Source organism: Triticum dicoccoides, chromosome 1B (genome assembly GCF_002162155.2).
Source record: "Triticum dicoccoides isolate Atlit2015 ecotype Zavitan chromosome 1B, WEW_v2.0, whole genome shotgun sequence".
Taxonomy (NCBI): Eukaryota; Viridiplantae; Streptophyta; class Magnoliopsida; order Poales; family Poaceae; genus Triticum; species Triticum dicoccoides.
Window position 1 is genome coordinate 117625180 of NC_041381.1, and position 10945 is coordinate 117636124.

Genomic DNA, 10945 nt, shown 5'->3' on the forward strand with positions numbered 1-10945 from the left:
GAGAAGGAGCACATGCGCCCCGAGCAATACTTTCCCAGTGTTATGGATGGTGCTCGGGCAATAGAGGCCCAGTGCTCGAAATATGTAATTTATGAGTGAATGTACTGTTGTTTATCGAGCAGGTTGGAACCTTTTGTGCTTTATAATGCAACCAGTTGGTATAATTTGCTATGCTCTTCTTAATTATTTTGACTCCCGTGCGGCCGTTTTAAACTGAAAGTTACCAGTCGTCGGCTTCGACCCCCTTGCATATACTCCAAGGGGTGTTTCTTCCTTAACAGTTCAACCCTTAGCCGACGTCTTTGTGCCCGGAAGCGGTAGTGTGTGGGAGAAACGAGGCAATCAGACTATGCGGTTTTAGTGCTTTCACTTGGCCCAGCAAATTGCGCCAAGTAGGCCGTCTTGGCAGAGTAAAACCCATCACTTGAGAGCTTCCAGAGGATGGTGTCTGGGACACCCGGTTGGATATTGACAGACGAGAGCTTGTTCCAAAGGGCAACAAATTGTTCGAGGTGAACTAGAGATAATCCCGCGCTCGTGTCGATCAAATTTACCAAGTTGTCATCTGCGAGGGCCGAAGCAACAGTGCCACGCTTCTTCCTCCTGGAAATCTCAAACATGTGCTGTTCTATAGTATTAATAGTGGTTACTAACTAGTGCAACTTGCTGCCCATAGTTAGTGTGGTTAGTTGATTCTCTTTACCGTCAAAATTTGCTCCTTTATTATTCAGTTTCTTGTCCCACTAGTATCTGGTTGTGACATGCATAAGATGTCATCTTGTTTCCTCTTACTGTAAAATTCCAAATCAATGCGATTGGGGTACTTGCACTTTGGTTCTGAATGGCTCGAATGGGGTACATGCACTTTGTGAGGCACCACATATGATGATCCTACTCCTGAGTACAGTTCGTTTTGTTATCTTGTTTATTGTGATATAACTAGGATAAATATATGCTTTGTTGTAATGCAGCACTAGTACTTTCATATGCTTACCATCTTTTATCTGAAATTTCATTATACAGGGTTATATACTTACTTCTGAGATTGATGGAACCATCCAAATGAAAAGTTGCCTTAGTGGAAATCCAGAAATCCGTCTAGCTCTGAATGAGGATTTGGGCATTGGAAAGAATAGCTCTTCTACACATGGTATGCCTGTTAACTTTTCTTGCTTTAATCACCCGACTTAGGAAAATGTTGTACTACTACTTTTATGGACTTCCGGATGTCTATAAGCATGACCTGAACTTTATGTTTATTCACTGGTCTTGATCTTGTGCTCATAATGTTGAAAACATGTTACATTTTTGCTTAATGGGTTATACAATGGATACACTTAACCATTAATATCAGTGGAGACATTCTATTTGCATTTTATCTTATCGTACAATTTCTAGCTTCATCGAGATTTTGTTTCACTATAACTTTTTTACCACTTGAGCAAAGTGAGTTTGATGTGCTTGTTGCTATCATGTAAATTAGATCTGGTTACCATCATTTTATTTCTTACATCTTATGAATTAACAATACTACAAATGCCTGATACCAGATTGCAGAAGTTCTTCTGGAGGAGGTTCCGCCGTTCTTGATGATTGTAACTTCCATGAGTCAGTGCAGCTCGACATTTTTGACATTGACAGAACTCTGCATTTGGGATGTACTACTGATATGTTTTTTTTCTTCCTTTTTTTCTCCAAACAAATATGCACAATTTGGCAATCATGTTTACCAATGAGTAGATACCACCTGATGGAGAATTTCCAGTGATGAACTACCGGATGACTCAAGAATTTAAGCCACCCCTCCGCGTTACTGCACTAATTGAAGAAGCTGGCCCATCTAGGGTAAGGTATTTTGTGTTTTTGAGGTGCTGATAAACTTAATATTTCGATATTGGTGTATCTTTATTCAACTTTTTTGGTTTATCTTACACAGGCTGAAGTTCTATTGAAAATCCGGGCAGACTTTCCTGCGAATGTCACTGCTAACACAATCACTGTACAAATACCAGTGCCCTCTTGCACAATGAGGTCAGTTGCAGCTTTATTTTGTCCTTTTGAGTTCAGACAAAGTGAAACATTAACTTGTGCTGCTTGTGATAATTGGTTACTTTGCAGGGCAAGTTTTGAACTGGAAGCTGGAGCAGTTAGGCAGACAACGGATTTTAGAGAAGGAACTAGGAGGCTGGAGTGGAATCTAAAGAAGGCAAGTTCCAAAAAGGATTTAATCTCTCTTTGCTCTTGTTTGAAATCTACTCCCTCCGTTCCTAAATATAAGCCTTTTTAGAGATTTCACTATGGACTAGATACGGATCAAAATGAGTGAGTCTACACTCTAAAATATGTCCATATACATCTGTATGTAGTTTGTAGTGAAATCTCTAAAAGACTTACATTTAGGAACGGAGGGAGTACTATGCACGCCCTATTTGAAGATGATTACATGCAATGCAAGCCTGAATTTGTTGGCCAATCTTCTGTGCTGTGCTGAACAAGTTTAACTTTTGGCAGATTGTTGGTGGTTCCGAGCATACCCTGGTGCAAAGCTCACATTTTCTCACGAGATACATGGTACAGTATGCACTTGAGTGGCCATTGTACTATGTTTTTGTGACATGCATCTTTATGAACACAGGAAAACCTCACAAAAGAAGCCGGACAGTAAACATGAACTTCACTATACCTATGTACAATGCTTCAAAGTTACAGGTAAGACCATCTGCTGCCATCTCTGTGCCAAGACCAACATGATTTAAGGATTTTTTTTTTCTTTCTTAGCTGTTCTATTATTCAATGTGTTTGAACAGCTAGTAGATCGATGTATAGCTTTTTATGCTTCCTGAACACCAACACCACCTACCCGACTGAACTATTCCCTTCCCCGCTGCAGGTCAGATGTTGAAGAAATCCAAAACATACAATCCATACAGGTGGGTGAGATATGTGACGCAGGCCAACTCGTATGTACCTCGGCGCTCGCCTATGAGGACATTGCTTGTATAATTCTTCTGAAGGCCCTTCCCACCTGTTCCTTGTGCAATTATCTTGGACAGACTTGAAGCTTTGGACAGAGTGACATGTATTGTATGGGGATCCCAACATCACTCTGCTCCTGCAGCTTAACTTTCTTTTAGTGTTAACTTTTCCTTCTGTAATATGCAGAAAATACATGATGGTTGTTTGTATTCTAAGAAGTGAATAAATTTCCTGTAATTACAAACTGAAACTGTCTCACTTCGGAAATAGCATGGAAGATGAATCATATGATGGAATGCATCGGATTATCAGTTGCTTTATACTCCCTCCATTTCTGAACATAAGCCTTTTTAGAGATTCCAATAAAGGCTACATGCGTATGTATAGACGTATTTTAGAGTGTAGGTTCACTCATTTTGTGCTCCGTATGTAGTCCATATTGGAATAACGGATATGCAAAACAGAGCTCGGGCTCAGATGAGCTCTTTATCTAGGCCCTCAGTATGCTTCCAGATTCGTGCTCATCAGTGTATATAGTAGTGTATATGCGGTGTATTTTTGCTTTTCTATGTTTTAAAAGTCTTACGCCTGACACACGCCAGTCTATGATCTGACAACAACAGCGTCGCTGCAGCACTGCACCGAGTCCGTAGGTTGCATTGATTCACGAGCTTGATGGGCATGCACCTCTTTTATTTCTGTCACATGTAACATCGGTTCACTAATTAAGAAAATGAACTGCATGTTTAGTACTGCAAATCAAAGACTAACTTGCATGCCACTATCTTAGCAGTAGTGGAAGGCACAAATTAGCAGTAACCGATTATCCTCAATTAGCACCTAACATGATTAGCATTGCTCGATCACAAAAACACATAAGAATATCATGATTCCACCGATGAAGTACTAACAAACCTTAACCAGCAATAGAACGGCAATTAGCATTACTAACTGTTATCTCGTCTCTCGTCGGAAATAAAAAAGAATCGACAGGCATGCTTACGAAGAGCACAGCCTGCAGCCAGAGCGTGCGTTAACGACAGTGATGCGCCAAGCTCGACGCCGACCGCCGGGTGCCAAAAAAAGGCACCTTATCTGCCTGCTCGTGCACGCTGTTGCATGTGTTCGCCAGCGATGTCGTTGAGCCCGGTCGTCTAGAACCTGGTTGCTTGCGTTGGCCGACGCCGGTGAGGCGGGATCGAACAGTCCCAAGCATCAGATTGTACGGTGATGCAAGATCCATGTGCATGTTAAGCGGGGACCCTCAATGGTCTTCTCCGTCTCGGATGCCGGGCTCATTGAACAACAAGATTGTACGGTGATGCAAGATCCATGTGCATGTTAAGCGGGGAACCTTCATGGTCTTCTCCGCCTCGGATGCCGGGCTCATTGAACAATAGGTCTGCGGTGTGAACTCGGGAGGGGAGCCGGAACCACGAGTGCTTTGCATGGCTATGGCATGCGGCCGCCCTCGCTGACAAGACTAAGAAGAGAGAGAATTGATTGAGAAACTGCTAGCTTCTCACATCAATGCCTGAGAAATGAAGATGAGAGAGACGACGGAGTAACTAAAGAGAGAGAGCGAACAGTCATATTTTCTCAGTTGTATTTTCTCACATACACGGTTCATATTTCCTCTCAAAACTAGAAAGTGGCACAGATCACGAGACTACTCTATGGTCCAGATAAAGAGCTCAGCTGAGCTCGGGAGCCAAAACACTGCTTCCATATTGGAATCTCTAAAAAGGCTTATATTTAAGGACGGAGGGAGTATTTCTATTGGTGATGCCGAATAAGAACCCGAAATGAGGATTTTAGGACAGTGGCAGTCTTACTTGAAGCTGCATTCTTTTTATGTTGACAAACATTGCCACTCATCAGCATGTAATTATGGGACAAACATTACGGACGTACAAAGCTACCATGTGCTCAACATTGCCACTCAGCATGTTTCAAGAAAAGGAACATCATATGAACACGAATCCAAACGAGTAATGACTGTATATCCTTCGAGTAATGAACGAACAATCGCTTCTGCCATCACTACTGCAAGAGCCACATCTAAGGCATTTGGTTCTGGGCTATAGCAGAGTGAGGATGACGATGGGCTTCAACTGATCATGACATTATGCTAAAGTGTGTATACACGAGATCAACGACATCAGCCAGGGTCCTCAAATGTTATGTGCTTCTCAAAATCGACGATACCAGAGTTTGGAGTCATGGTGCTAAATCTTCGCATATGTGTCGGTGCGTGCCCTTAGAGCCTCGGTGCGCCTACTCTTTCCCATTTCTTCTACCAACCAGTCGATACCCAGTTTGATCCCCGTCCTGCCATAAAAAGGTCATTAAAAAAGAGAGGTCTGCACAACTTTCTTTATGTCTACCTTCCAAGTGGCTAGTTCCATGTATCCTTGACCATCATATATTCATAGAAGAAAAATATATTAAGTGATGTATATTTAAATAAGAATGAGTTAAGCAATGTGGTTGCTAGCCTAACTGAATCACTGAAACTCCATCTTGATAAGAAATTAGTAGAAATATGCATAATAATGGATCATCCTTCAGTATGAAGCAAATAAGTTTGGGAACTCAAGGGATTGCTCTACTTACCCATCATATGCAGATCCCGCAACAAACATATATGGCCTCTCATCAAACTCTTTAAGGTGAAGATGTCTGTCCAATTCTTCTTCTGTGACAGCTGCTGATAAATCCTGTTGAGAGGAGCATCCAAACATGAAAAATATAAGAGGCATGAGGAAAATGGCCAAAGCAACATATCAAGATGAAATGAACTTGCAGGGGACTAAATGAATATGGACAGTTATTTTTTTTTCTGCAGCGTGTCTATCATCTTCAAAAATGTTACGAATACCACCGAGTGCGATAGTGCGTCAATTCTTGAACAACTTCAATTATGCGCAAGCACATGGTTAAAGCATGTTTCACCTCTTCCATGCTCTGAGCTCTACATATGATGCAGCTGTGGATTGGTTTACAGTTACAACTACTGTGCATCATATGCACATGAAAAAAGAATTTTCCCAGAAGTGCCAATTTTGCATTGAGTTTTGTAAGGTAATTTAAGTATGGTGTATAGTACTCAACCTGTTTGTTGGCGAATACGAGTAGTGGTGCCTCTTGCAGATCCTCATGACGAAGCACTTTCTCTGCAACAAAAATGTTTGAGTCACCATTCACTCCAGTAATGATCCTAACTTTTCCAGTCCTTGACAGACTTTACTAGAACATACAGTTAACAGCACAAGTTACACGAATGTTTTGTGACGAAAGAAATGGAAGCAACTTACCAAGAGCAGATTTGGCATCTTCAAATGTTGATGCGGAGGCAGAGTCGATAACGTATACTATAGCATGAGCCTCATCATAATATTTCTCCCATATAGTTCTTAGGCCAGGCTGTCAAAAACATGTAGTTAGCATTAGAATTTGCAATGTCTAGAAAATGAATGCTATCTAAATTGTAGTCTTTGTGAAATTATGGAATGAAGTTTATTTTTGCCTGTTAGCTTTCACAAAGTGAAGGTCATAACTACAGTTCAGTATGCTTCCTTAAGGAAAACTTAAACCACATAATGGGAAAGGTCTAACTTGTCAATTATCAGTATTACCAAAGCTTATGTTCTTAAAAGGCTGAAAGTACATCAGACAGCAGGAGCAGTAAGAGAGAAACTTCTGCAAAAATATTAGGTACATGATCACGAACGTAGACCAGGATCTCTGTAGTATCAAAGTATAAGGTCTTACTTAAGATAAGCATTTGCTTCAGTTTTGCCATAATAAACATGAAAAAACTTATAAACATGATGGTTACATGCCTTCCATATAAGCATCAACTCTAATGTTCTAATAATTTGCATGTCCAGAAGAAACTTTTACGTTTGAGGATTCTAAATAAGGGACGAAAACTAGCCTACACTTGTCATTTATCTAATCCAGGTACTTTGGTTGCAAAATGAAGCATATTCTATCTCCAGGTATTAAAGTAAGATCATGAAAAAAAATAAAGTACAAATGCATTTGATCTGAACTGCAATTAGTTCATTTGTTCCTTACACGGGAATGGGATCTTTATTGCTCAGTTAAAAGGTTTAGAAAGCAGTGAAACACAATCCATTAACCAGTGCGACCCGGTTCTAGCAAAATTAGATACAACATGTGCAGCTCTACCATGGTTACAATTAATTTTCTTGAGCAAGAATCTCGATTTCCAGATTTCATCATTTTGATCTCCATTAATGAAAATGGACATCAGAGAAATGAGCAAATATCAACCTATCTTTGATGAAATGAAAATAGTCCTGGATAATGAATGGAGAAATTTCATTGAAGAGCTTGTCAACCAGAAATTATGGCCAATAGCACAAGAAACCATACCTGACCTCCCAGATCCCAGAAAACAAGTTTTACATTTGCATCTTCAATACGTCCAATATTAAGCCCCACAGTTGGACCAATACGATCATGTGGAAGGCCTCCTTTCAAATAGATTGACTTCAACTTTTCTAGCAAGGTCTACATAGTCATTATTAGAAGCACATCAAGTTTAGATACGAATACAAATAAACTCAAATCTTCAACACATAAGGGAGATAGTTGACTCATTACTTCATACATGTAAACATAAGTTTGAGATGAATTACCGTCTTCCCAGCCTTATGGACTCCAAGGATGAGCACACGGAACTCTGTCTTGCTGAACACATGGTTCCATAGACCATGTAACAAGGAGAACATTGCTGGTATTCCCCTCTTCTCAATCAGCTACCAGCTTACAGTGCAGATGATCCCTGAAACTGAAAAGTCAACCTCATGTTACAAACATATGCCTTGAGAGATGATCGAACATATGAAACTGAATCAACTAAACACTGGACAATGAGCAGGCTCCCACATGCAAAGTTCCAACAATCACCAGCTCCAGCAAAGTATCACCAATGCAATTCCCTGCCCGCCGCACTTGCAGCATGATATCACAAACTACACATTTCCAAACAGCAGATTAATCCAGACCATTTGCCAACACAATCTTGGGTTCTCAATCAAACTGAATAAACGATACCAATTCGGCCCAAGCGGAACCGATTGGACACGGCTTCACCGATAGAGATCTCCCACTGATACTACTACGTCCTTCCCCTCCCAGATCCCAATACCGCCAATTCCGTCCAGGAGCAGGATTGGACTCAAAATTCCCATAAATCCGAGCTACTCCCGAAATCGCGCCACCATTTCTAAACCCCGCATGCATACAGATGGAACAAACCAATGCGCCTCAAATCGGGGGCGGCTAAAACCAAAAATTTGAGGAGAAGAGGGTAAAACACGCAAATCCGGCGTGGAAGAGAAGAACCGGGGCGCTCACCGGACAAGGAGGCGCGCGCAGCGATCTGATCGCTTCGGCCCCTCGGCGAGGTCACCGCCACGCGCGGTCGGTCGGTCGTTGGCCTCGCTCGTCCCCAGCACGACACAACACGGCACGAAGACGAGACGCCACCGTACCACACAATTCCTAGTTCCTTTTTCAACTAAGCCCTCTGAAAAGAAGAGGAATTGCACACTACTATGTGGACGAATAGTCGGCATGGCGTGCATGCGCATGACATGTGGGCTCCTGAAACGGTGGCCCCACGTGTCAGGGAGAAGCACGAGGCCAGTCGAACTGGGTGTGTTGAGCGAGCAGGTTGCGCTACCGCCCCCTGCATGCGGATTTGTTTGTGGCCGTGACCGAGTATGACGGGCTGGCAACACAACGTGTCACTGACTAGTGGGACCATCTCCCACGATATCTCTTTGACCCATCTGTCATTTCAACGCGCGCCGCCTCCTTTTTCGGTGTGCACCCCGAATCTTCTCTTCCGCGCCGGATTTGCGTGTTTTACCCTCTTCTCCTTGATTTTTTGGTTTTAGCCACCCCCGATCTGACGCGCATTGGTTTGTTCCGACTGTATGCATGCGGGGGTTTAGAAATGGTGGCGTGATTTCACGTAGTTGCTCGGATTTACGGGAATTTTGAGTCCGATCCTGCTCCTGGACGGAATTGGTGGAATTGGGATCTGGGAGGGGAAGGACGTAGTAGTATCGGTGGGAGATCTCTATCAGTGAAGCCGTGTCCAATCGGTTCCGCTTGGGCCGAATTGGTGTCGTTTATTCAGTTTGATTGAGAACCCAAGATGGTGTTGGTAGATGGTCTGGATTAATCCGCTGTTTGGATATGTGTAGTTTGTGATATCATACTTCGCAAGTGCAGCGGGCAGGGAATCGCGTTGGTGATACTGAGCTGGAGCCAGTCTAATTCTAGCCCTTGTAGTTATCGTGGCCATATAGGCACACAAAACAGCAACCAAACCAGCAGCTTGCACTATCAGCGTTTCTCGGGTCTTGCTGTTGCCATCCATCTATATAAATTCAGCACAAATTTATAAATTAATAAACGCATGGGCACTGATTATATTGACATTGTTTGCATCATCAAAACAAAATAAAATATATGCACAAGTTAGCAATATCTTGGGGACAGATCCATGATAATCAGAAAAGTTACCAGCCCAACCAAAAATAAAAAACGTAGGAGCAGAACATCCATGCTAATGAAGAAAATTACTAGCCCAATAGCTCACATAGATGCATGCTAATCAACCAGATCCATAGGGAGGTCTGCGACAGATGTGTGCATGTGAGGCATGCGTGTGCGCGTGAGTCACGGGTGAATGCGCGCGAGTGCTGTGTGCTCGCCCATGTACAGGAGCGAGGGGGAGCGGCGGCCATGGCCAGGAGCTCGGCTCCGACCAAACTAGCATAATCAGCTCCTGATCTATTCCATTCTATATGGTTTAATCAGCTCTGTGGGTTGCATAATCCCTTACAGATTCACAACTGGAGAATTACTTTGAATTCATCTTAAAGAGATAGCGGACTACTGTATCTGGCAGATGGACCTGACCAAGCACCCACCGGCATGCCGCACCCACCGGGTGATCCCCCAAAGCACGCCACAACAATTACCGTGAACCTATGAAAATGTCAGACTCCCAGTCTGAAGAAAACTGAGAATTAGACACCTCCCCTGTTTCCACGTTTCGAATGGAAGCACTACCCTGGATCTCACACCGGACAGTCGTCAAGCCATCATAACGGTTCGTTCAAGTGAAGCTGCCTGCTGCGGCTGATCTTCAATCGGGCGTTCACCAAGCACCCGGAAGTCGCTGTCGGTCGCCCGGCACATTTTCTTCTTCTCTGTTGCTTTTTCTTACTTTTACCAGCTCCAGCTGTAATGGCTATAAGGCCACGAGACCCGCGCGTATGCGAGGCATTCCCCTTGTAACTGGGTTGTAAGCACTAGCCGCCGGTGGCGAGCTACCAACTTTCCCCTTTCAATACGAACCCCTGGCTAAATTTCCCAAATTCATCTCTGTTCTTGAGTTAATTTCGCTGAGATTCAGTCCTCGCTTAGGCTAGTTCCTGACAGAACAAAATCCGACAAAGGAACATAATGGACTAGCCCGAGCCATTTCCTGCCGGAATTCCGGGATCAAATCTCACGAGACGCAAAAATCGATCAGGCCACGAGATCGTGGCCAAGCAGCCGCGCCACTCAGCCACCCCCCCTGGTGACCCCGCGTAGACAAATACGGATCCCACCCCGAATCGAACGGATCTGCTCGAAACCACGACGAAGAAGGCAGAAGAAGCCGCGGCGGGACGGGCAGGAACTCTTCGGGCAAGCGAATTTTCCCTATGCGATCTGAGAGAAGAGAGCAGGTGAGACGGAGGGAGAGGATCGCACCTTGCCGGCCGCCGCGCGGATCTGTAGGGAGACTGGGCGCGCTCGCGGTCACGCTCGCCGTCGTCGCCGCGCCGTTTGTCCTGGCTGCCGAGTTTTTTCTTCTTCTTCTTCTTCTTTTTCTTTTTCTTTTTTGAGACAAGGTCCTGGCTGCCTTTTT

General features: G+C 43.6%; 1 protein-coding gene and 1 pseudogene across 1 annotated transcript; one reads left to right on the forward strand and one right to left on the reverse strand.

The window, feature by feature from the left end:
• Positions 1-3198, forward strand: part of LOC119350220 — a 3667-nt pseudogene extending 469 nt beyond the window's left edge.
• Positions 3199-4843: 1645 nt separating this feature from the next.
• On the reverse strand, positions 4844-10933 carry LOC119322558 (ADP-ribosylation factor-like protein 1). The gene is made up of 7 exons (XM_037596041.1): positions 10789-10933; positions 7647-7798; positions 7381-7518; positions 6294-6402; positions 6091-6152; positions 5593-5696; positions 4844-5307 (listed from the first exon to the last, which is right to left on the reverse strand). Exons 2-7 carry the CDS (start codon positions 7737-7739, stop codon positions 5205-5207), a joined length of 609 nt encoding a protein of 202 aa, XP_037451938.1. The 5' UTR covers positions 7740-7798; positions 10789-10933; the 3' UTR covers positions 4844-5204.
• Between the last annotated feature and the right edge of the window lie 12 nt (positions 10934-10945).

Bases quoted from the DNA above. Each gene is read 5' to 3' on its own strand.
- LOC119322558 (XM_037596041.1), bottom strand. From the start codon at position 7,739: ATGTTCTCCTTGTTACATGGTCTATGGAACCATGTGTTCAGCAAGACA. The intron at 7,519-7,646 runs GTAATTCATCTC...ATGACTATGTAG, and splicing joins TCCATAAGGCTGGGAAGACG to ACCTTGCTAGAAAAGTTGAA. The intron at 6,403-7,380 runs GTATGGTTTCTT...TGTTTTTGACAG, and splicing joins TCTGGGATCTGGGAGGTCAG to CCTGGCCTAAGAACTATATG.